Here is a 26,289-nt window from a genome sequence, read left to right on the forward strand (position 1 = left end):
TTGCACAATCATCAAATGTTGTTAAAAAGGACAAGCAATTATGTTTAGTTATTTATTTGTTTAAAAAAAAGTTTGTTCCTTTGGTATAATTCATTATACACATTGCTGCTCTACACTTCAAAGGTCCAAAACTAGACATGTGGCTTATGCATTACACCTTTCTGACCCTGTGTCTGTCAGGTTATTGGTTCCTTCATAAACACATTCAACACCAGGGGAACTATGTAAAACACATCTAAACAGAAAGCTGCTGCCTTTTTAAGAATAGTTTCATCAGTGATATGCAGCTATTTCAAATTTGTTATAGAAATGCATAATCTAAAAGGTCAATTGATAGTTGCACAGCATATGCTTAATTAATGCAGGCTGGAGTTCATTCAATAGAACTACCTCCTGTACTTACATATAATGTAATCAATCCCCTTGCCCCAAACTGAACTAATTCCTCTGCTGTTTTGTAACTTTAGATGAGCTGCTGTTATATGTAATGAACCAATACTTGCATCATTTCCTCATTTTTCAATATAATACATAAATCCCTTCAAAATAGTCCTTTAATGAAATCGCTCTTTTTTTGCTCTACATCGTTGGTTGGTCCATATACAAAATCTGTTGGAAGAATTTCTGGGGGTATCTCAGCAAACTGATCATCGTGGGAACGCAAGGTCCAGAGTTTCTCCAGTTCATAGACTTCCCTTGTTTCAGGTAGCATGAAATGTACTACAATATTCCCTTGGGGGAAAAACAAACATAACTTTAGTGACATTAGATAAACAAATGCCTGTTTAAAACCATTTGATTATATGTTACTCATTACATAGAATAGTCCGCTCCAGCCGCAACACTTTGAAAATGTGTAAATTTCATCCAAGCATAAAATGTTCCCCAGTTGTTCAGCCCCCCAAATAGGGTCACACCAGCACAATATTTAGTCTGCACCATCCACTAAAACTTTATAATGTGGGATTGGAGTTGTATGTAGGGCAGACCAGTTCGGTAGTAGGCTCCCTTCCCTGAAAGAATCCAGCAGCGATTGGTCATTTTTCTGTTGTGGTCGATGGTAGAATTTGAAGTCTCAATCTCTAGGTCACTGTACCTGCTTAGGATCGTCCACAATTGGACTTTTTTTTAATAAACTAGCTGGGATTAGCTATTTATTAAGCACATACAAGGGATTAACCTTGGGGACTTCCTGGCCTATGGTTCAGTCTTACACATTGTAGACATTAAAGGGGCCAGTTTGTGTGCGTGCATAACTTGGAGTGAAACTAAGGCTGTAATGTGATCCTGGGATTTGTCTGACTGTTATAAACCACTCTAGTTTTGCTCTTGTAGTTTATAACTGACTAAACTGAATCCCTTCCATGTACCCATTATTTCATTCTAGTCTCTGTAACCTGTGGTCCAAGGCTGGCCAGGGTGCATGGCAGCAGCACATGGATTATTTTTCATTCCTGGGAGGGAGGGGAGAAAAAAAATGCTTGTCCTCCACTCAATAACTCTATACAACAGCACCACTGCTCTACGTAATCTGCTCAATTCAGATACCAATATCCAAACTAACAGTGCCACAGAATTAAAATGTTTTGTTACAGAATTTATTAGACTCACCAAAATCTATGCACTTCCAATCATCTGCATCTTTCCCTTCAACATGGACATAAGGATTCTGTCCTCTCTTTAAGTGTTTATGCTGAAGGATAAATCAATTATTGATCAATATAGTTGAAGTGCTAATGTAAGTTCAGTAATTTCATTAATTTTAATGCGACTGGTTTTATACAATGTAATGTTTCTACAAGTTTAGTAAGAAAAATAATCCAGCATATGCTCTCCAAACAGCAGTTTATGGGGACATTGTTACATGCAAGCAGTGGTTGTGCTTACCTAGAATTGACTGCACTTCAAAATAATTCATTGCTTATTTTCTTGACTTCAAAAATAGCTCTCAAATTGACACCAAAAGCACACCCTGTCTTTAAAGGCAAGAAAATATGGATCTATAATTTTGTGGTGTGTTTCAACAATGTAAATCTGGGCTGTTGATCATCTGTGACCAGAAGTGCTAAATGTAAAAAAGGGAGGCTGCATTCAGAATAAAGCTCAATGGTACCAGTTCATAATTTAATCACCCTTTTAAATTCTACTCCTTCCTTCAATCCAACTAACTTAGGTTATCTTAAAACAAACACCCCTCAATCCCCTTTCCCCCCCCCCCCCATTAAAAATGTACTAAAAACAGTAAATTAACATTTTATCATAGGCATAGTACACAATCCTATCTAAAACATGTATACATTCAACAAAGCAAGGGTTTAAATGCATCAACAACATCTTCATTTTTACAGCTTGAATTTATTTCAGACCCTTGACGAGAAAATCCAATCTTCACTGCATGCTTTGTTTGTCGGTGGCACTGGTTCTTCAGCTAGCATTGTTAGTGTCGCACTTTTCAGCTAAGACGTGAATCCACACCAATCGTTATAAATCAACTAAGTCTAAGAACATAAACAGGAGTAGGCCACATGGCTCCTCTAGCCTGCTCTGCCATTCAATCAGATCATAGCTGATCTTTGAATTCAACTCCACTTTCCTGCCCAATCCCCTCAGCCCGATTCCCCTAGAGTCCATAAATCTATCTAGCTCAGCCTTGAATATACTCAATGACTGAGCATCCACAGTCCTCCAGGGTAGAGAATTCCAAAGATTCATAACCCTCAGTGAAGAAATTCCTCCTCATCTCAGTCCTAAATGTCTGACCCCTTATCCTGATACTATGCCCCCTATTTCTAGACTCTCCAACCAGGGGAAACCACCTCTCAGCATCTACCCTGTCAAGCCCCCTCAGAATTTTATATGTTTCAATGAGATCATCTCATTCTTATAAACTCCAGAGAGTATCAGTCTATTGAATGTAATCACCTAGATTGACCAGAAAACAATACTCCCACTGATATATAAGTTTCTTTGTTGGTTGTTCCAGGATCTGATCAATGTGTCTTTTCCTTAAGTCCCCAACTTGTACATAAGTCATAGAATGCTGGAAGAACCTAACTTATTTCTGAAACCATGGATGAAAGCTGGATCTCTCATTTCCAAACAAATCCCCAAAAACTGTCCGTTACAGTGTAATTAAACCTTTTTGGTATGCAGGGTTGGATATCAGAGTAGGATCAGGTTCTGCTAGGTTTCTTAGACACTCCATCTTCAATCCTGACATCACAGAGGCGTGACTGGCAGGATAATGTCATATGCCATCATCCTGGCAGTACCACTTCAATTGCCCCCACTGTACATACACCTGCATGGCTAAAGTGGGACCAAGAAGATTTTGAAAAGCTGAGTTCTATAGGGCAACCAATCGCAGAGGACTCAGTTGCTATACGAAAACTAATCGGGAAAATTGGCCACTTTGAGGATCTTGTTCCAGCACCATCGGTTCTCATACAGCGGGAGGGTGATGCTGAAAGATTCCACCTTGCCACCCACTGTACACCCCAGCTGTGCTGAAAATGGCGTGGGCACCTGCCCATTTTATACTAATACCTCTGAACCCAAAAGCAGGGGCAATATTAGCCAGTGGGTAGAAGTCCCAATCTGCTACTTTTAGGGCAATGGAATGGGACTCTCAGCTTTCAGGGCCCATGTGTCTATTTCTCTACAGGTGCACCTGCCTTTGAATAATACTGCTAAGGTTAGGCTTCATTATATCTCACAAGATACAGCCATCAACAATTCAGCAGGTGTGTACTTGATAGTGCTGTACCATATGATCTAATATAGTAATACAAAAAAGTGCAAACTCAGATAGCAGTGTCATTTTTGGCTGTGTGCAAGTTCTAACAAAAAGCTCTACTTCTCCATTCAAATGAGGAACGATGAAGTTAAAGTTAAGATGTGCTGTATACAATTTAGAAAGGAATGACTTACATTTATATAGTGCCTTTCATGACCTCTGGATGTCCCATGGCACTTTACAGCCAATTAATTATTTTTGAAATATAGTCACTGTTGCGATGTGGGAAAACGTGGCAGCCAATTTGTGTACAAATAGGAATGTGATAGTGACCGGATCATCTGTTTTAGTGATGTTGGTTGAGGAATAAATATTGGCCAGGACACCAGAGAGAACTCCCCGGCTCTTTTTTGAAATAATGCCGCGGGATCTTTCACGTCCACCTGAAAGAACAGATGGGACCTCGGTTTAACATCTCATCTGAAAGACGGCACCTCCAGAAGTGCAGCACTCCCTCAGTACTGCACTGTGAAGTGTCAGCCTAGATTATGCGCTCAAGTCTCTGGAATGGGACTTGAACCCACAACTTACTGACTCGGAGGCGAGAGTGCTACCACTGAGCCGAGGCTGACACCGAATAAGATCTATCGGGTTGATTTTTAGGCACCTTGCCTGGCGAAGATGGATTGATAGTGCTCTGAGAATGATAGGCAATGACCTACTGCTCGTTGCCATGGGCGTTGTGGCTATGGTAATGTTTCCCCGGGCCTACTGCTGGGCAGCCCCGAGTCAGGCAGCAGGCCCATTTATTGGTCCAGAAACAAGACACTAGGTGTGCCTTAACCCCCACTGGCCAGAGGATCAACTGGGGCTCTGGAGCAGGCTGAAGACTAGAAGGAAGAGAAATCTGTAATAATTTTGAACACACCACCTCAAGGATCCTCAGATCAAATCAGGATTTTCTGGCTGCTGATCGAGGTCTGGGGCTGCGCCTCACTTTCCTCTCCCTTGTGCCAGCACTAGGCACCCTCCTCGGGTGGGCATGTGCCAAGGCTGCCCCTGGGCCATTTAAAAGATCGGGGAGAGGAAATCCTGGCAATCCTTGGAGTGGACAGAAGTAGCACACTTTGGGGTATGCCGCTCCTGTCAAGCACTAAGCTGGGGGTGGGGGTGGGGGTGGGGGCAGGCAGGAAAATCTGCCCTCTAGAATGAAACAATCTACAAAGTAGCTCTTCGATCTTTGTAAAAAAACAACTTAATTTTGTGCCAATTAATTGTGCAGAAAGCAACCAGTTTCTTCCAAATAAAGCAGGCACCCTTTTCTTAAAGAAAGAATGACCTTACATGTCCTCAGGACATTCCAAAGTGCATTACAACCAATTAAATTACTTGTAAATGTAATCACTTTTTTTGTAGGCAAGCACGGCAGCCAATTTGTACACAGCAGTTGATTTGTTTTTGGTGTGGGTTGAGAGATAATTGTTGGCCAGGACATCAGGAGAAATCCCCTGCTCTTCTTCAAGTAGTGTCGTGGGTTCTTTTACATCTACCTCAGAAGGCAGACTGGGTTCTGGTTTAACATCTCATCCAAAAGACGGCACCTCCGGCAATGGAATACTCCCTCAGCACTGCATTGAAATATCAGTGTGGATTATGTTCTTATGTCTCTGGATTGAATCCATGACTTTCTAATTCAAAAATTTCAATGCTACCACTGGCGCTTCTTGAAAAGTATCCAATTGTAAACCAGTAATCTGATCTTGTACAACAGGTGCCACCTGTCATTTATAGGACTTTAAAACAACTTGAATTTATATAGAGCCTTTGATGAAGAAAATCATCCCAAAGTATTTTACAGCAGCATAAAGAAAATAAATGCAGGGGCAAAGGATGAGACATTACGATGGGTGACTAAAAGCTTGGTTAACTAAGTGGGATTTAACAAGGGTCTTCAGAGGTAAGGGGGGTGGGTTTAGGGAGGGAATTCCAGTGCGTGGGGAGGAAGCTGAAGATGGCAATTTTGAAAGGGAGGACAATGCCTGAGGAGAAATAACAATTTACAATAGCAGCTAATATGGAAACCAGGAAGAGAAGATGGGTGATCAGGAGTTTATTGGGAATGGAATGGAGGGAACAGGAGGTGGGTCTCATGGATAAGGTGAACTTGGAGAGAGTATGAGGGGACATGGAAGAGAAAGTAGAGAGAGAAGGCTTCACGGTAAGATGGGGAAGGGGAAACAGCATTAGAGGCATGAGCTGCTCGCACTCGTTGTTAGAAGTAAGGCTGGAGGGGCAGGAGTTTAAAAAAATCGGCAGGTAGTGAACAAAAGAAAGCGGAGGTTATCACTGTTCTCCAGGATGATCCTAGACTGGTTGGTGGTTTGGGCAGAGGAGAGCGAGTCCTAGTACAGCTTGATGTGGTTCAGCCAGATCTGGTGATGGATGGCTAAGCTATTTGTGCGCCAGATGCACTCAAGTTTGCGCACCTTGGATGAGGGAGAGAAGGTGGGGGCTGTACCAGAAGGAACGACTAGGGGAGTACTTGAGCAAATCAATAGCTGCATGGATACCATGACAAACAGAGGGCCAAAGTGTAGGCAGCTGGGAGTTTGAAAGTGCAGTTGTAATCAACACAAGGGAAGAAATTTTTCCTCAGGATGGAAGCAGAACTTTGAGATTGAAAGCTGCAGGGAGTTGTGAGTGCTGAAAAATACAAGGAAGTGGAAAGAGGTGGTCTTGTCTGAAATTGATAACATGGAAGTCGAGGCCACAGGAGATGGTGCGGCCAAGGAGCTGGCCACGAATATGGGTAGAAGAGTTTATATGGTGGGAGAGATTTAAAGAGGGCAGTGAATGCGGAGGAGAAAGGGCAAGTGGGACATAAACGTACAACAGCAAAGAGGTAATGATAAATCTGTACAAGGGAATCGTTAGGCCACAGTTAAGAGTACTATGAGCAGCTTAGATGTCCTGTTATAAGACAGACATTAAGCTACAAAGGATGTACAAGGTAGATTCACTAGAATGATTCCAGGAATGGGAAACTATGGGGAGAGACTTGAGATACAATATCCACTGGAATAGAGAAGGCCAAGAGGAGATTTAATAGAGGTTTTTAAAATTATGAAGAATTTTGTTTAGGGTGAATAGGATTAGATTATTTCTTATGGATGTGGAGTCAGTGACGAGGGGTCACCAATTTAAAATTGTCACAAAGTGAGGAGAGGGGTTAGGAAAAAATTCTTTCTGCAAAGTTACTGACAACATAAAATACCTTGGCGCAGGGACTGGTTGAGGCAGAGGCCATTGCATCTTTTAAGGGAAGAATAGATAAACATCTGAAGAAGAGAGTTACACAGGGCTATGGGGAGACGGCAGGGCAGTGGGATTATTTTGCACTGCGAAAGAGCACAGACACGATGGGCTAAGTAAGTTCCTCCTATGCTCTAAAGTTCTTTAATTATATATAAAGTTAATTTCCAAACTTTATTCTCCATTTGGGGATTTACTTCTGATTCACTGATTTGAAAGTAAAATCCTTTTCCCCAATTAATAGTTTCACTAAGTCAGATATTTTCCCCTCTGCAAATCATAGTAGTTTATTTGATAAACTGGCACAGATTTTTTGCTTAATTTATATTTTCTATTTTACATCTGAGTATTTGTTTCTTGAGAATTTTCTGTGAGTTTTGTCTTTTCAGTGAAGTTGCAAGACTTTATACACATCCAATCTCATTCCATTTTAACAAAGGATTTCCATCACTATTCATTTTGCCACAATTTTAAAAATTCCCTTTGAGGTTTTCCATCTTGTACACTTGCTGGAAACTCACTCACCTGTCTATCATCAACTAACATACTCAAAGTAAAGCGCTTTTTTCCAATATTAAGATGTTCATAATTCCATTTAAATGGAACCTACACAAATTTTTGCATCGCGCTATTTGCATGATGCCATGATGACGCACGTGCACATAATGATTTATAAAGTTTAACAATAGATAAACATTTCAAAGGTTATTCCTGGGACCAATTGAAATTTAATGAGCAATCTTACCAGCTTTGCTGCCAAAACTCCAAGCATTCCGTCATTCCACTATTGCCTTCTTGAACCCCAGCTGTCAAAGACTGCTCTTACAATGTGGTCTGGGATCTGCAGTTCTGATGATTTCACTTCTGTATCTCAAGTGTTTTATAATCTGCGTCAGTCCCCATTTACACACCAACTTGAGGGTTGAGGCGAAGCAGAAACCTCTTTGCTACGATACAAAAGTTGATGTGTAAACGCACCCAAAAAGCTTCTTCAAAAATAGCAAATTTGGAAGTCTCCTCAATTCATTCAAAAACTGATGACTCTTCCTACTTCTACTTTCTTGATGAAATTTGAAATGTTCAGCAATAACCAAAGATTTGGGACTGAATTGTTCCTTCAAATGTGCCAATTCATCAAATTCCCCCTCCCCCCATTTAATTTAATCAGGGCAACTAAGTTTCTAAAGAAGAAGTTTGATTTCCATTAAAAGTCAGCGAAATGGAGCATTTCTTAGCAGCATCCACAATTTCATTTGCCACAAACCACTGTTCCTCTCTTCTGATGTGCTCACCTAGAAATTCTACAATCTTTCCATAGGTGCCCATACTAATTAATTTTTAAAAAAATCCTCCTTGCCCCTTTGTGGTGTTTTTATAACTTTACTGAGCAGTCAACCAACAAGCTCTGGAAACAGTTTATTTTCCTGATTTCCTTAGCTCATTCACATGACTAACACAAAATCTGAGTCCAAGGGAGACTATATACTGCATCTCTCCAATACATACTTTAATTTACCACAATTAAATCACAACACTACAAGTCATAGTGCTTGAAAGACCATGCATATTGATTATATTGTGTACTGTATACATTTTAAATAACCAGGAATGATTATGACTATGATCTAATCAGGTCGTAGTTATAACTGACTATGCTAGATAGTATAATTAGTTCAATTTTAATAAAATAACAATTACAATGCATTTTCCCCAAATTAAATAAGTTATTTGCAAAATAGATTTAGCTTTTAAAAAAATTTATTTTTTTATTAATTGTCTATGAAGTTAATTTTATTAGGTTTACCTCTGGGTCTAACACAAAACCATGAATATTACAGAAAGTGAGCTTTCACTTATTTACTTTCCAAAATCATAAAACAATCTTAAAATCTGGAATTGAACTTTCAAGTATTATAATTAACAACTCAAATGGCAACAAATTCATTTACACAAATACACCACTTACCACTTTGACTGCATATTGTGCCATGGCTTGTAAATGCCTTGCAGAAGTTCCACTCACAATGATAAAATAATCGCTGTACTTTATTTCCACGGGCAGTTTAATAACGCATATATCCATGGCATTCTCCTGGCGCAACAAAGCCACCAAAACATCAATGTTGAACACTGGCTGGTAAATAGAACCTAATGGAAAGCAGAGTGCACATTGTTAGTCCATTATTCTCCATTTCCTTAGAAACATTGTTTGGAAATAGCTTAGTCGACTTTAGCAGAATTTAATAAATGCTTTCACAGGTATATGTTTTCTAGTAACTATAATGGTAGATACTATAACTCATTAGCAAATTTTATCATACAGGAGCAAAATCAACAGTCAGAACAAGTCTGCCGACCAGGAAGATCAGACAAAGAGCCTTCGAACCCATATCCTCTCCATCACAAAGACTGCTTGCTTCCACCTCCGATTCATCGCCCATCTCTGCCCCTGCCTCAGCCCATCTACTGTTGAAACTTTCATCCATGCCTTTGTCACGTCTAGACTCGACTAATCCAATGTCCTCCTGGCCAGCTTCACATCTTCCACCTTCCATAAACTTCAGTTCATCCAAAACACTGCTGCCCGTTGTTGGGATAATTCCTTCCTTATCCTTTTAACAGATTTGTAAAGCTAAAGACAGTAGTATGTTTGAGAATTAACTCCATTTATTCTTGTTTCAAAACATTCATCTTAAACCTTCTTATAGAATAGTACATATTTAGCCCTAAAACCATCCGTGCAGGGAACTTCTAGGGGGAAATCACGAGAATAGCTTATCCAAGCCTATTCACGTTACCTGGTCTTGAAGGTCGGCAAAAGTTCCTACTGAGTGAAACGGTGTATCTCTTTTTATACCATTTTCTTTTATGGCCTAGCTCCAGCTGGATTCAAAAGCTACTAGGTTTTATGACCCTTAGCTCTTTGATCAGATTGCTGGTCAGGGATGAGGGGGCTTCACAACATAGGGTGAAAATGGGTCAAAATCCTGGAACTCCCTACCTAACAGCACTGTGGGAGAACCTTCACCACACGGACTGCAGTGGTTCAAGAAGGCGGCTCACCACCACCTTCTCAAGGGCAATTAGGGATGGGCGATAAATGCTGGCCTTGCCAGCGACACCCACATCCCATGAACGAATAAAAAAGTATATTGTCGCTTCCCATGCTTGTTTTTCTCCAAATAAACCTTTAATGTTATGCTCTATGATAAAAGGAACTCATTGCCTTTTTATATTGCAGTAATCTCCCCTCTTATACTCCCACTGCTGCTGTGTTTTAAAAGCCTATAGGCGCTAAATTGGGCCGTGTAGCGCCCGTTGTTTCGGTGCTACATGACCCCTCAGACATCCAAGATGTTGTCTTGGATGAGCACGCACGTTTCCTGCATGACGTGCGCCAGACGCCATCTTGGTATAGGAGTTAGCGCATGCACTAATCCCGAACACTGGAAGCATGTAAAGTAGGGAGAAAATGGCTGCAATCAGTGTGCAACGCTGATTTAAAGTGATACACACAATTTTGGACCATAACACTCAATTCAACGCACAGTCTTATCTCCGACCATCTAAATATTTCTTACAGTGCCTGAAGAACCCCCCACCAGCACTATTTAAAGGGCCATGTAGGTGTTGCAGGTTAGTTGCTGGATTATTGCTTCTGGCTGCTGGAGGAGTAGGAAGTGTTTTTTAAAGCTCCCTATTCTTACTGAGAGTTCCTAGACTACATTTGAGAGTGCTTTGGCAGGTATTGCCTTACGGGTTGGAAAGTTACAACCCTGGTGGAACAACATTCCTACCAACCATGGGCGGTCTGCTAGGGCTCCCGTTGAGCATTGAGCATGACTGGGAGCATGCAGAGAGGCCACGCACAGCAGGTCAAGCTGCGAGGAGATGGAGGACGAGGAGGCGCAGGGCACTGAGTAGGAGGCCCTTCCCAATGAGGGCCTTCCGGGGCCAATTCTCTTACCTCAATGTGATCGAGGAGGATTGCAACCGACACCTGAGGTTCACCAAGGAAGCCGAGATCTGTCAACTGGTGCAGCCACAACTGCAGCCTCAGAGCAGGGCGAGGACAGCATTGCCTGTGGTTGTGAAGGTCACCGTGACACTGAATCTCTATGGCTCAGGAGCATTTCAGGCCTCTGCTGCGACATGTGCAACATCTCACAGTGTGCAGTGCACTGCTGCATAAGGGAGGTCACAGACGCACTGTACCAGATGAGGAACAGGTTCATCACCTTCCCTCTCCACAGAGACAAGTAGAACGAGCGAGCATGGAGGTTCGCCCACATTGCTGGCTTCCCCATGGTGCAGGGTGCCATGGACTGCACACATATTGCCCTGCGTGCCCCGCACTTCAACTCAGCTGTCATGGTCAAGTGAAAGGGCTTCCACTCCCTCAACGTGCAGCTGGTGTGCGACCACACGCATCGCATCTTGGAGGTCGATGCCTGCTACCCTGGGAGCAGTCATTACACCTTTGTCATGCGGCAGTCCAACGTGCCAGCTATCTTTCATCTGACTCGGCAAGTCAAAGGCTGGCTACTGGGCGACAAGGGCTATCCCCTCACGACATAGCTCATGACACCGGTCAGGAATCCACGCACACGTGCACAGCAGGCCTTTAATAAGAGCCATGCTGCCACACGCAACATCGTGGAGCACACCATAGGCCTCCTCAAACAACGCTTCCGCTGCCTGGATCGGTCTGGAGGAGCCCAACAGTACTCCTCCTGAGCGGGTGGGCAGATTCGTGGTGGTTTGCTGCATGGTGCACAACCTCGCCATCATGAGGGACCAGCCTTTGCCACCAATGACTGCAGAAGATCCTGAGCCAGAGGTGAAGGAGGAGGAGGAAGAGGCTGAGGAGGAGCCGGAAGAGGAGGTGGAGGAAGACGCAAGGTTGAAACAGGAACCACACGTCTCGTCTGCAAGGGTTGTGCGTGCTCGCCTGATCCATGATCGCTATCAATAATTTGAACTACATCCCCCAACTCATCAACGGTCCTCACCTTTCCCCTCCAACAAGACAATCAAATCGCCCATCTGATTACACATTAGTGTCCCTCTCAGCTCATTGCATGAATAAAAACCACCACCAAATGCAAAATCAAACTCTCATTTATGGATTAATAAATGAAAATATGCAAACATAACAGAACTATTCATCCTTGTGCATTCCTTTAGTGCCTGTTGTCCATGTGCCTTTACCTATCCTAGTGCTCCTACGAGGTGCTTCCCCAGTGGCTGGAGCATGGGTGGTGGAAGGCTGCTGGCTTTCAATGGAGAAACGCCCAAATGGCCTTGGAAGACGAGCTCGAGCAGCTCTGGACCTGCAGGGCCCGGCTTCAGACCACACCATCTCAGCATAGGCTGCAGCAGTCTGGCCTGGCTGGCCGAGAGGTAGCAACAGGGGCACTGGTGGAGTGGCAGGGGTGGGAGCAGGAATGCTGTCGTCCTGAGAGAGGATAGCAGGTCTGACTGTCATGGCACCACTGCCACTCTCCCAGGGCGGCGCCTCAGCAATCCTGGTGATCGGCTGGAGAACGGATTGCTGGAGTGCTGTGATGCCCTGGAAGCCCTGTTCCACAGTGTTCCCCAGACCACGACAGCAGCAGTCTGAGCTTCCAATGCAGCAGTTTGAGCTGCAAATGCAGCAGTCAGACCTTGGATGGTAGATGTTTGTGCTGCAATGGAAGCTGTGACATCAGTCATCAGACGCTGCATCATGGTGGGTTCCACAGGTGTGCTGATGGAGGTGACCACCCATTCCATGTTGGAAAGGATGGGCTCCAAGCTCTGCACAAAGCCCTGTGCCAAGTTGGAGCTGAACTCCTCCATGCCCCTTCTAATTGTGCACAGACTTTCTGGCAGGCTTTTCACTGCCCCAAACATTTGGTGGTGTACACCCATCAGCCGTCTTCTGTGGCCTGGCCCATCGAAGTCCTCATCTGACTCCTCTGCAGCAGAACTAGTGAGCGACCTCGCCCTCCGGCGAGTTGGCTCCTGTGGTATCTGTTCCCACCGCCCCGGCTCCTGCGCACTTGTGCTCGGTGTTTCACCACGTGCAGATCCCTCCTCTAACCTAACCTCTAAAGGACGCGCAGTGTCAGTCTCTGAGCTGGTGGAAGCAAGTGTCAGATTGAGTGACGGTGTAGCTTCAGTGTCCTCCTCCTCCTCCTCCTCCTCCTCGGGTGCCGCCATGTGTTCTTGAATATCTGCAATGACAAAGGGAAACAGGTTGAGTAGTGGAGTGGAGAGAAGAACAAGTAAGAGGTGCGTGCTGGCAGCATGTGCAGCACGTGAGTCAGAAAAGATTATGGGAGGAGGGAGAAGTGGAAAAGGAGAATGATCATTAGATATGCAGAGACCCCCTTGACCAGGACCTCCAGCGCAGCACGTTGTAACGGCTGCAGCGACGGCCCGCTCAATGATCCGCAGCACCATCTCCTCTGGGGGGGGGTTGGTGAGGACATGTAGACGTTCCCGTCCAGCCTCAGGTCCCTCCTGCTGGCGGGTGTTATATGCCACCTTCTCCTGCAAGAGAGAGGACAGTGTGTCAGTGAGTGTCCTGCAAGGTGTGTGGGTGATGTGCCTGTCACAGTAGAATAGCTGCCAGTTTGTATGACTTGAGTGGTGGTTGTGTGGCCTGCAAGTGTGTGCAATGTACAGGTGAGTTGCATCATTGCGTATGGATGGGCAGTGTTAGTTGGTGGGTGGTGTCGTGCATCTAGTGTTGGTGCAGTTAGTAGGATGTGCTACTTGACACTTGCATTCACTCACCTTGATCACTCGTGTCAAATCATTAAATTTCTTGTGGCACTGCACCCACGTGCGTGGTGCAATGCTCCTGGCATTCACCTCCTGTGCCATGGCCTGCCAACGTCTACGCAGCTGTAGTCTAGATGGTTTCCGGCCACCCTGCGGGTACATGCCTGCCCTACTTTGGTCCACACCTTCCACCAGGGCCTCCAGAGCATCATCCGAGAATCTTGGAGTCCGCTCTCTTGCTGGTGCAGCTACTCGTGATGCCATTCTCCCTTCTCCTACTTAGCTGTGTATCTACCATTAAGTAGCGCAGGCAGCTGATGACGTGCGCTGTGCACGCCCCATTTCCAACTTCCTCATTCTCCATGCAGCCTCTCAGCAGCGAGGGCTGCGCTTGCTGCACGGAGATTTCATGGTAAGTATCAGGCAGCACGAACGCCCAGAACAGAACCTTATCCAATTTTTCCCCCCTATGTGTTTTAATCCTAACAACTCTTTTAGCTCCATATTATTCAACTAGCCTATTTATTTAATAATCTATAAGTGCTTATCCTTACAGTACAATGTCTTCGCCCTGAAATTCATCCTCTCCAATGTTATCAGCGTCAATGAGGGGACTCTTCAATTGTGTGTGTATGTTTTCCTCCCTTCCCTTTTAAATGTTAATCTTATGTAATATTTTCCAGTTCTGACAAAGGGTGTACACGCAAAAAGTTAACTCCTCCATTCTCTTCACGAATACTATATAGGTTGTGATATGGAGGAAGGGCAAAGCACTGACACAATTTCAAAATTAAGCTGCATATGAACTTCTGGGACACCTATGACTGGCACAGTATGTGTTACATTCCTAGCAAACCATTTTGAAACCTGACATTGTTACTTCTTGTTCAAATTAGAATTGGTTCTGCCGCAGTTAACCACTTAAATTCTAGTCTTCTCCATAATAAACTCAGATACAATCACAAACTTTCGAAGCAGGCTCCCAAATCTGCAGCCCAACCATCTCGTTTATTGAATGTAGACAATTAAAGAGTTAATGATTGATTGAAAAAAAATCCTTCCTTCTGACTGGAGGAGTGCAGAGATCTCGGAGAGTTGTAGGGCTGGAGGAGGTTACAGAGATAGGGAGGGGCAAGGCCATGGAGGGATTTGAAAACAAAGATGAGAATTTTAAAATCGAGGCCTTCCTGGACCAGCAGCCAATGTAGGTCAGCGAGTACAGCAGTGATGGGTGAACGGGACTTGGTGCGGAATTGACTATTCCAATGCGCTCCTGGCTGGCCTCCCATCTTCCACCCTCCATAAACTTGAGCTCATCCAAAACTCTGCTGCCCATATCCCAACTTGCACCAAGTCCCATTCACCCGTCAACCCTGTGCTCACTGACCTACATTGGCTCCCGGTCCAGCAACACCTCGATTTTAAAATTCTCATCCTTGTTTTCAAATCCCTCCATGGCCTCGCCCCTCCCTATCTCTGTAACCTCTTCCAGCCCTACAGCCCTCCAATTCTTGCCTCTTGCGCATCTCCGATTTTAATCGCTCCACCATTGGCGGTCATGCCTTCAGCTGCCTAGGCCTTAAGCTCTGGAATGCCATCCCTAACATCTCTGCCTCTCTACTTCTCTCTCCTCCTTTAAGACGCTCTTTAAAACCCACCTCTTTGACCAAGCTTTTGGTCACCTGTCCTAATATCTCCTTATGGGCTCGGTGTCAAATTTTGTTTGATAATCGCTCCTGTGAAGCGCCTTGGGATGTTTTACTACGTTAAAGATATGTTGTTGTTATTGATGGTCATACAGTTACCATACAGCTAGAAGCCGTCTATCTGTTCCTATGTTGGTACAATTTTAAAGGGATTTACTTGAATGGTACCAAGGATGAGGGACTTCAGTTATGTGGAGAGACTGGAGAAGCTGGGGTTGTTCTCCTTAGAACAGAGGAGATTTGATCGAGGTGTTCAAAATCATGAATGGTTTTGATAGGATAAATAAGGAGAAACTGTTTCCAGTGGCAGAAAGGTCAGTAATCAGTGGACACAGAGTTAAGGTAATTGGCAAAAGAACCAGAGGCTACATGAAGAAACATTTTTTTTAAGCAGAGTTGTAATGATCTGGAATGCACTGCCTGAAAGGGCGGTGGAAGCAGATTCAATAATAACTTTCAAAAGGGAAATGGATAAATACTTGAAGGGGAAAAAATTACAGAGTTATGGGGGAAAGAGCAGGGGAATGGGACTAATTGGATAGCTCTTTCAAAGAACCGGAACAGGCACGATGAGCCGAATAACCTCCTCCTGTGCTGTACGTCCTTTGCAAACTCCGCTCAGGTCCTGTTACCGCGCTGACTTGTATTAACAGTAAATGGACGGTTTTTACCCGTGCGGCTTACCCTGCTCCCCGGTCGCGCTCCTCTCCAAATGCTCACGGACGTTGTCGGTGCTGAGGTTGCTGCACTCCCGGGCACCGTGGATCCTCAGCTCGGTCCCATAGCCGCCTCGCGCTCGCCGAGCCCGGGGATCTGGGCAGAGCAACGCCCGCCGCCCGGGGGTTGCAGCCGCCCGCCGCCCGCTCCGTGCAACACAACGAGCGAGCCCAACGAGAGTTGGGATCATTTTCCTCATCGCCCAACAGCCTGTGAACAACCACTAAATCAGAAGACACCCCGGATCAAAGCGTCCACCTCCCCACCATCTGTACCGCAGGAAGGATACGGCGGCTTGCAGGAAATGTCACACAAGCTGCAGACCAGGAATTCAATCCGACAGGCAAACTTTGCGAGTGACAACTGTTCCTACGAGTCTGCGCGGATCAGTTCAGGAGTTCCGATTGTCGCACGTTCATATAATTGGGCCGATAGTTATATTATTAGTGTCAAACTAACAGAATTGTTAATATTGAGGACATGTGAGTGAGATTTATGACCACAAAAGTGGAACAGGTTGCAAGCCCGTTTAACAAGTGGAGTTTATTTTTATGAATGACATTAAACAGGACAACAAGAGTAAGTATAATCAAGGTAGCCGTGGGACATTAAACAGGGTTACTTTTCAAATGAATATAAGTGAATGTTAGCCATAATGAGTAAAACTTGACATCTGAAAAGGCCTTCATTCTAAAATGTTAAATAGAATTTACTCTGCTACTTAATACTTGTGAACATACAGTTCAGAGTGCCCAAACATTTTGACTTTATGGTCCACTTAGCTGTATACCATGGAATCCTGGTTAGCTACATAGGGGATAGATTTTTTTTCCTGGTCTTAGTGCCTGGTGTTATTATAATTGTGCAGGTGTAGCGATTGCCAGGCAGAAAATCAGGTGAGAGAAGCACACGCCTGTATGGGAACCTATCCAATTTTCTATCCACTTAAATGGTCAGAAAATTGGCTGAGATCCGTTAGAGGTGTTTTCATATATTCGCTGCTGTGATCCAAATAGCCCCAGTCTTCAAGCACTTTTTATCAGTATGAACTCTTATGTTCCGGCTTTATTAACGCTATTAATCGCACTGTGCATATTAATGCCATTTATTTTTTTAAAATTAAATGATGGCGCTGGGCTGGTTTAAAGTTGACTTGTGCGTGCTGAGCCAAGCAGTAAAGTGCAACCACTGTTTTGTGCCTTGGTGCACCACCTCTAGTCCTTGAATATCGGGTGTAAAACAAGCGCAATGAGGGCCAATTTTAGGGAGCTTTCTATAGAAAAAAATGAGGGGAAGTTGAACCTTTAGATAGGACAGATTAAAGAGGTTAGCCTGTCATGTGCTTTTTAAAAGTGTACACATGGGTAAATTAGAAAACTTATATGATAAAGAACTTGCATTTATATAGTACTAAGGATAGAATGACTGAACACCTTGAAAATTTTCAGCTGATCAGAGACAGCCAGCATGGATTTGTAAAGGGTAGGTCATACCTGACGAACCCTGATAGAATTTTTTGAAGAGGTGACTAAAGTAGTGGACAGGGGAATGTCTATGGATGTTGTTTATATAGATTTCCAGAAGGCATTTGATAAAGTGCCTCATAAGAGACTGTTAGCTAAAGCTAAAGCTCATGGAATTGAGGGCAAATTATTGACCTGGTTAGGAAATTGGCTGAGTGGCAGGAGACAGAGTAGGGATAATGGGTAAGTACTTAAATTGGCAGGATGTGACCAGTGGTGTCCCACAGGGATCTGTGTTGTGGCCTCAACTATTCACTGTATTTATTAACGACTTAGATGACGGGATGCTATCCAAGTTTGCCGATGACACATAGATAGACATAAAATTACAGAAAGATATTAATAGATTAAGTGAATAGGCAAAACTGTGGCAAATGGATTTCAATGTAGGCAAGTGTAAGGTCATCCACTTTGGACCTACAAAGGATAGATCAGAGTAATTTCTAAATGGTGAAAAGCTCACAACAATGGAGGTCCAAAGAGACTTAGGGGTCCATGTACAGAAATCATTAAAATGTCATGGACAGGTACAGAAAATAATCAAAAAGGCTAATGGAATGCTGACCTTTATAAAGGGTACGGTAGCGTAGTGGTTATGTTACTGGGCTAGTAATCCAGAGGCCTGGACTAAAATCCAGAGTCACGAGTTCAAATCCCGCCACGGCGGCTGGCGAATTTAAATTAAATTAATTAAATAAAAATCTGGAGTTAAAATACTAGTATCAGTAATGATAGTCATGAAACTACCGGATTGTCGTAAAAACCCATCTGGTTCACTAATGTCCTTTAGGGAAGGAAACCTGCTGTCCTTACCCGGTCTGACCTATATGTGACTCCAGACCCACAGCAATGTGGTTGATTCTTAATTGCCACTCAGTTGTAAAAATCTCGCTAGGGATGGGCAATAAATGCCGGCCTTGCCAGCGATGCCCACATCCCGTGAATGAATAAAAAAAAAAAATATCTAGAGGACTAGAATGCAAGGGGGTAGAAGTCATGCTACAGCTATACAAAGCCCTGGTTAGACCACACCTGGAGTAGTGTGTTCAGTTCTGGGCACTTCATCTTAAGAAGGATATATTGGCCTTGGAGGGAGTGCAGTTTTTTTTTACTAGAATGATACCTGGACTCCAAGGGTTAAATTACGAAGCTAGATTACACAAATTAGGGTTGTATTCCCTGGAATTTAGAAGATTAAGCGGTGATTTTTAATCGAAGTTTTCAAGATATTAAGGGGAACTGATAGGGTAGACAGAGAGAAACTATTTCCGCTGGTTGGGGAGTCTAGGACTAGAGGACATAGCCTAAAAATTAGAGCCAAGACTTTCAGGAGTGAAATCAGGAAACGCTTCTACATGCAAAGGGTGGTAGAAGTTTGGAACTCTCTTCTGTAAACGGCAGTTGATGCTAGCTCAATTGTTAATTTTAAATCTGAATTGATAGATTTTTATTAACCAAAGGTATTAAGGGATATGGGGCTAAGGCAGGTATATGGAGTTAGGTCACAGATCAGCCATGATCTCATCGAATGGCGCAACAGTCTCGAGGGGCTAAATGGCCGACTCCCTGTTCCTATGCTCCTTTGTTCACATCTTCAGGGCATCCCAAAGCACTTCACCCCAATGAATTACTTTTAAAGTGTAGTCACTGTTGAAATGTAGGCAAATGTATGTAGATAAACAAGAACACTGTAGGCTGTGCAAATATTTATATTCTGTACGCACCATATTTGTTGCTTTCCCACATTCTTTCTTCCTCCTTCAAATAGAATGCTTTGAAGATATTTGCACATTTCTCCAAGGGCAGGAATGGAAATCTTTAATGGGGAGAAGAATTGTCTATCAACTCACTCTACGTAGCCACAAAAAGCTCGACTTTCGTACTTTCTTGCCAGAAGCAGTTTCAAGCCCAAGTCCAGGCTTTTGGGAAGGTTTGAGGCCATAGAATCATAGAATGGTTACAGCACAGAAGGAGGCCATTTGGCCCATCGAGCCCATGCCGGCTCTTTGTAAGAGCAATCCAGTTGGTCCCATTCCCCCTTCAAGTGATGGTATTAAAGAAAGACAATTCAATAGATACATTTAATAATGTTATAGTGGAATATATAATTTTTGAATGTTTCATTTTTTAAACCCTGTTTTGGCTAATGGAAATTTCAGTTACTGACAAAAAAAATGGCAATTGACATTTTTCTTAGAAAGCATTTTGAGCGAATTGTGGAGAAAAGATGACACAGTGCCATCTAGTGTTCAGAGCCTGCAACTACCACTGCAAAAGAGCATCACAGACTATCAAAGGGTGAAAGAAGAATTTTGAATGGAAAGGTGATAGGAGATACCAATTGCGATAATATGTTGGGGATGATCTTAGTCTGTCTACTGTCCAGTTCACACTGAAAAATGGGGTGGTAGACAGACAAATGTGTGATAGTGTAAAACAGGCGATAGTGAATTTTTACATCTCTCCAGATTTTTATTTATTGAAGTCAATGGAAATAAGAATTGGGAGAGATGTAAAACAGGCTTCCGATTCACTATCACCTGCCTCGCGCTATCGCACAAAGTCAAAATTACCCCCACTATGTGGTCACAACGTTCCAAAGGTATTGCACTTGTAGTTGGCACAATCAGTATAACGTTACATGACATAATGTTACATTACAGAGCCACTTAAAGCAATTTTTTTTATAAAAGCTTTCTTTTCCTTACCTTAAAGAACTACCAATTGGACTTTCAGGAAACATAACATGTTAATCAAATTCTCACTCACCAAAATAATCCAAAAATGAAAGAATTCTGAAGCATCCATCCAGTCAGTGGAAAAGTTGCATAACCACAAAGAGACTAGGAAAGGAAGCAGCCACACAGCTTCAACCAACTACTGAAGACATGATGGGGTGGAAATTAATCAGGTAAATTCAGGGAATGGGGTTGGATCAAGTAACAGGGCTGCCAATCACCAGGAAAGTGGAGTTGGGGGGAGCAGACATCACATGGTCAGACATCGTGTGATCAAATGCCACGTGATCAAACTTCCAGGAATACGTCCAACCAGAGTTGGCAATCCTAATGGGGAGGCACTCTGCTGTTACCACGGGAGGCAGCAAGGTCAGGGGCATTGCTGGCACCAGGTTAGTGATTAAACACCTACGCTGTCACCCTGGCATCCCTATGGAGTTCCATACAGGCAGAAGCTTACACTCTCTTTGTCCCCTTAATCCCAAGAGCGTAATGCTCACCCATTTTTAGCTTATACCCTTCTTTCCTACAGATCCACCACAGCAAGGGGAGACAGAGGAAGGTGAAGAGGAGAAAGAACAGCACAGACACAACTACCTCCTTGTGAACTATAATGATGATGAGGCAGATCTGGAGGATAATGATGAAGAGGGAGATGAAGGAGATGAAGTCGGCCTCAAGCCCACCCATGAGTTTCTGCAGAAACCTTCTGCCCCAGCCCTCAACAACTCAATCCTGTGTCACTTTCTTCTTCATTCCCATGCACATGCTCAGATACTTTCACCTGGTGACAATTAGATAGCGTAGTGAATATGTGGCACTAGGTGATTCATAGAACACAAAAGAGCTGGAGGAATGGGAAGTGGGTGAGGATGTTGTATCTTTCCAGTGGAGAGCGAAGAGAAGGTTGTCAATGGTTTTGGAGTTGTGGGACCTAGAACTCATGAGTATTCACCTGAAGAGAAGGATGTTCGTGGAACATCACACCTACATGCATGCTCTGAGGTCAATCTTTGAGGATGTGTGGCAACTGATAGGCGTGACTGAAGTCTACAGCTCTCACTTGCGACATCAGGGAACCTTTATCTTTGTTGTACGCACCAAAGGAGTGTGTGACAGCTTTATTGGAATCTGCAGCAGATCCCCACGTAGAAAGTGGCCAGGGGCCAGTCGGTGCCTCTACCTCCACAGCAGTACGGATTGGAGCTCTGGCAAGAGGGGAGAGAATGGGGAAGAGAAATCCTATATACCAGCTTCCAGACATGGCAACCATGATGTATGCCGTTGCTTTATGGGTTTTCAGAATCTGATAAGTGCCACTATCTTGCTGATAGTGGGGACACGGATCCAGGGTCCAGTCAAATGATGGCAGCTGGAATCTGCCTGTCTGATTCTGCCGTCTCTCAGGACAGCAACACATGCCAGGTCTCTGGACTTCCTCCTCAGAGCACCACCCCTGTGGAGCATTGGAGGTGATACCAGGCCGCCCAGGAACAAGCTCCAGAGATGCAGCCATCAGCGGCTCCAAGTCCCACAACTCTTTTGTAGAGCATGAGCAGCCAACCATCTCTTGCAAAGCTGGTTGCCAGGTTGCACTGGAATAAGTGATAAAAAGGCATGTATAGCCACTCAGGAAGCATGATGTTTGGAAAGAGTAGGTTGGCTTCTGTTCATTTTGGACTTCACTGTAATAAAATAAGATGTACACTGACTTTGTACTTTTTTACTCATGGAGTTTAGAGTCATACAGGAAAGGATTCTCATAGTTGGTGCTGACTTATTCACTCAGGTGATGATTATTGGCACGGTCATGTAGAGGGCAAAGAGTGCTGATATGTTGTAGGATAGGTGGTAGATTGAATGTCCCTACTTTGGGGCAGAAGGAGGGAAAGGAGCGTGTGGCAAGGATCTGGTGTCATAGCTAAACTGTGTTACACAGAAGAGAAGACTTCAGTCATGAGATGTGCTCTGAAGCCCCTTTAAGCAGCCACTGAGGAGTCCTCTAAGTGCAGGTTATTGTGATCCTCCCCTGCATGTAGTTCTGGTATCAAAAAAAGCCAGGATCTTCTTGCCAGCAATGTCAATGTCCGGCCCTTTTTATCCTCTTTGCTGTCTGACTCTCCTTTATTCCATCCTGTGATACTGCTCTCACACCTCCTCCTTGATAATGCCACACAATGGTATGCCCATAGGGAATGTCATATCTGCTCCTGAGAAGCTCTCATGCTTCTGCTGTGGTCTGCTGGTCTGCTAGTGGTCTGACCCTGCCAAAAGTAGTCAGTAGAATGGCAAAAATAAATCGTTGCAAAAAGTAGTTCCCAGTTGCCGAAATCGCTAGTGAAACTCTCTAGACTTTTCAGGCTCAGAAACGCCCTCCTTCCACCTGTCTCAGCTGATGCTGGCAACTGCTACGCCTTATAATTCTCAGTCTAAGTTACCCTAAGTGAATGGCAGGTGTAAAAGTAGGAAACGCGGAGCTGCAGCACCACTGTCCCTCGTTATAATATATTCAATGAGCGCACTCAAGACTTGGTGAGTGGATTGCAGGTATGGCCAAAAAACGCAAGGCAACTTGGGAGGATTGATTTTGTGGTGGAAAACTAGCAGAAACAGCTTTCGGACCATTTTCTTTTCACAAAAAGTTATTTGACCCGATTATGTGCTGAAATTGGAGATGAAATTCTTCCCCTTGGATTTTAATCGCCAGATCTCATTGACACTTAAGTTAATTATGACTGTATCAAACAGCGACATTTAAAAAAACTTTCATATTAAAAATTTCTCAGGTCCTAACCAAACTTGGTCATAGCCTAATCGAATAGCCTCAGGTAAGAGGACAAAATCACTGATAAGTGAATTTTGTGGAGAGCTCTGCTGATTTTTGCACAAGTCATTTCCAGGGGTCCCTCCCAATCCCAAACCAGACACAAGACAAAAATGCAACTAGGTTTTTTTTAATAATTTATTATTACAAGCATCAGAGTCATGCATTTGTCATTATCTGTTTCAAAGCATTTGGACACCAGCCTGAGAGATGCAAGCAGCAATGTTAGTTTGATGACGATTTCATTGAGAAGGTGGTCCTATATCCAAGCAGGTATGCAGGAACCCATTAGTTAGTACTTCCAGGAACATTTCTCCAAACATCCCTTTTAGGAACATAGCAACAGGAGTTGGCCATTTAGCCCCTCGAGCCTGTTCCGCCATTCAATGAGATCATGGCGGATCTGTGATCTAATTCCATATACCTGCCATAGCCCCATGTCCCTTAATACCTTTGGTTAACAAAAATCTATCAATCTCAGATTTAAAATTAACAATTGAGCTAGCATCAATTGCCATTTGCGGAAGAGATTTCCAAACTTCTACCACCCTTTGTGTGTAGAAGTGTTTCCTAACTTCACTCCTGAAAGTCCTCGCTCTAATTTTTAGGCTATATTCCCTGGTCCTAGACTCCCCAACCAGCGGAAATAGTCGGTCTCTATCTACCCCATCAATTCCCCATAATATCTTGAAAACTTTGATCAAATCACCCCTTAATCTTATAAATTCCAGGGAATATAACCCTAGTTTGTGTAATCTCGCCTCGTAATTTAACCCTTGGAGTCGAGGTATCATTCTAGTAAATCTACACTGCATTCCCTGCAAGGTCAATATATTCTTCCTATGGTGTAGTGCTCAGAACTGAACACAGTACTCCAGGTGTGGTCTAACCAGGGCTTTGTATAGCTGTGGCATAACTTCTACCCCCTTGTATTCTAGTCCTCTAGATATAATGGCTAGCATTCCATTAACCTTTTTGATTATTTTCTGTACCTGTCCATGACATTTTAATGATCCATGTACATGGACCCCTACGTCTCTTTTGACCTCCACTGTTTTGAGCTTTTCACCATGTAGAAAGTACTCTGATCTATCCTTTTTAGATGCAAGTTGGATGACCTCACACTTGCCTACATTGAAATCCATTTGCCACAGTTTTGCCCATTCACTCAATCTATTAATAGCTCTCTGTAATTTTATGCTTTCATCTACCCTGCTTACAATGCTGCCTATCTTTGTGTCATTGGCAAACTTGGATATGTGGCTCTCTATCCCGTCATCTAAGTTGTTAATAAATACAGTGAATAGTTAAGGCCCCAACACACATCCCTGTGAGACACCGCTGGTCACATCCTGCCAATTTGAGTATCTGCCCATTATCCTTGCTCTCTGTCTCCTGCTGCTCAGCCAATTTCCTACCCAGGTCAATAATTTGCCCTCAGTTCCATGAGCTTCAACTTAAGCTAGCAGTCTCTTATGAGGGACTTTAGTGAATGCCTTCTGGCTCTCTCTGATCAGCTGAAAATTTTCAAGGTGTTCAGTCACTCTATCCTTAATTATAGACTCTAGTAATTTCCCGACAACAGATGTCAGGCTAATTGGTCTATAATTCCATGGTTTCCCTCTCTCACCTTTCTTAAATAGTGGAGTGACATGTGCAATTTTCCAATCAAAAGGAACAGTTCCTGAATCAAGAGAACTTTGGAAGAGTATAGTTAGGGCATCTGCAATGTTCTCACTTATTTGCTTTAAAACCCTGGGATGGAAACCATCTGGTCCTGGGGTTTGTTACTCTTTCATGCCATTATTTTCTTCATTAGTATTAATTTGCTTACATTAATTATGGTGAGTACCCGTCCCTGATTCAAAATTAGTTTTCCCGGGGTTTCTGGCATGTTATTCTCTTCCTCTACTGTAAATACTGACATAAAGTAATTATTTAACATGTCCGCCATTTCCTTATGTATAGATTCGAAACACAAGAATTGTTGTCGTGTCAGTAGAAATCTGGCAATTGCAATCCACGCCTACTGCTGTAAGTAAATGCATTCGAACTGGCATTTTACCATCATTATACTTTGTGGGATGAAGAGAAATGTCATTTTATAGCAGAATAGAATGAACATTTTCACTATTCCACAGAGCTGCATTAAGAAAGTTTACTTCCAACATTTACAGTCGCAGAATTGATATAATATTTATAAACACAGATACAGGTTTATACCTTCAGGCAGTGAGAGGGGGAGTGGAGAGTTGGATGAGAAGTATTTTATGTTGTAATTCACTTGTAAAGAGGAGCTAATCGGTGCAATACAATATTTTTATACTCAAGATTTGCTTAAGCAATACTGGTACCAAAACAGGAAGCTAACTATTCCTGGAGCGCACTTCTGCTTGGATGAGAAGCTCTGATTAAATGACTGCAGGTTTCTTCAATAGGGGGCTCTTCTCATCATTCCCAAAGAGGAGTATGGTCTTCAGGTTACTGAAGTACACACGGGCACTACCACTGTTCACCACCAGTTGTTTACTTCTGTCATTCACCTGTCGAACAGTCGGCGTATATTCTTTGTAACGCCTGTAAAATAAGTTTCATGTTCTTAATTAATCAAATCTTATACAGCTCTCACTTCAACTGCCCCCCCACTCCCAAAAAAATTTACAATGTTTTTTTTAAAAAATTAAATTTTTTAAAAAACAACCATAAAAACTAAGAGTTTTTTGAAGCAGAATTTTTTGTAACTTGTAATGTGGAAGATTATGAGATCTCAAAGCCATTCACTTTGTTTCATTATCATAAGCTACATCTTTAGAAACGTTTTTAAAACAACAACCTTGTACAACCTGATTTAAAGATTTCAAATATTTGGATACTTATTTCCTTTTTATTGTAGTTTTCATGTACCCACATTGCTCCTGAGGGCACCGCTTTACATTTTAGAATTAGGGAATAGATTTTCTGA

General features: G+C 43.2%; 2 protein-coding genes across 2 annotated transcripts in view; both read right to left on the reverse strand.

The window, feature by feature from the left end:
• Positions 1-38: 38 nt before the first annotated feature.
• On the reverse strand, positions 39-16,568 carry malsu1 (mitochondrial assembly of ribosomal large subunit 1). Its single transcript, XM_068003482.1, has 4 exons — positions 16,210-16,568; positions 9,015-9,196; positions 1,612-1,693; positions 39-732 (listed from the first exon to the last, which is right to left on the reverse strand). The coding sequence occupies exons 1-4, from the start codon at positions 16,439-16,441 to the stop codon at positions 542-544; spliced, it is 687 nt and encodes a 228-aa protein (XP_067859583.1). The 5' UTR covers positions 16,442-16,568; the 3' UTR covers positions 39-541.
• Positions 16,569-23,452: 6,884 nt separating this feature from the next.
• Positions 23,453-26,289, reverse strand: part of gpnmb (glycoprotein (transmembrane) nmb) — a 33,253-nt gene continuing 30,416 nt past the window's right edge. The window contains exon 12 of the mRNA XM_068003505.1: positions 23,453-25,904. Coding sequence (XP_067859606.1) covers positions 25,739-25,904 — 166 coding nt within the window. The 3' untranslated portion in view covers positions 23,453-25,738. The remainder of the gene's footprint in view (positions 25,905-26,289) is intronic.

This window comes from Heptranchias perlo, chromosome 2 (assembly GCF_035084215.1).
Source record: "Heptranchias perlo isolate sHepPer1 chromosome 2, sHepPer1.hap1, whole genome shotgun sequence".
In the NCBI taxonomy this organism is placed as follows: domain Eukaryota; kingdom Metazoa; phylum Chordata; class Chondrichthyes; order Hexanchiformes; family Hexanchidae; genus Heptranchias; species Heptranchias perlo.

What these genes read in the sequence shown, in the direction of transcription:
- malsu1 (XM_068003482.1), bottom strand. Translation starts at nt 16,441, where the DNA reads ATGAGGAAAATGATCCCAACTCTCGTTGGGCTCGCTCGTTGTGTTGCA. An exon ending in CACAATATGCAGTCAAAGTG is followed by an intron (nt 1,694 to 9,014) that starts GTAAGTGGTGTA and finishes TTTATCCTTCAG; the next exon opens with CATAAACACTTAAAGAGAGG. An exon ending in TTGGAAGTGCATAGATTTTG is followed by an intron (nt 733 to 1,611) that starts GTGAGTCTAATA and finishes TTTTCCCCCAAG; the next exon opens with GGAATATTGTAGTACATTTC.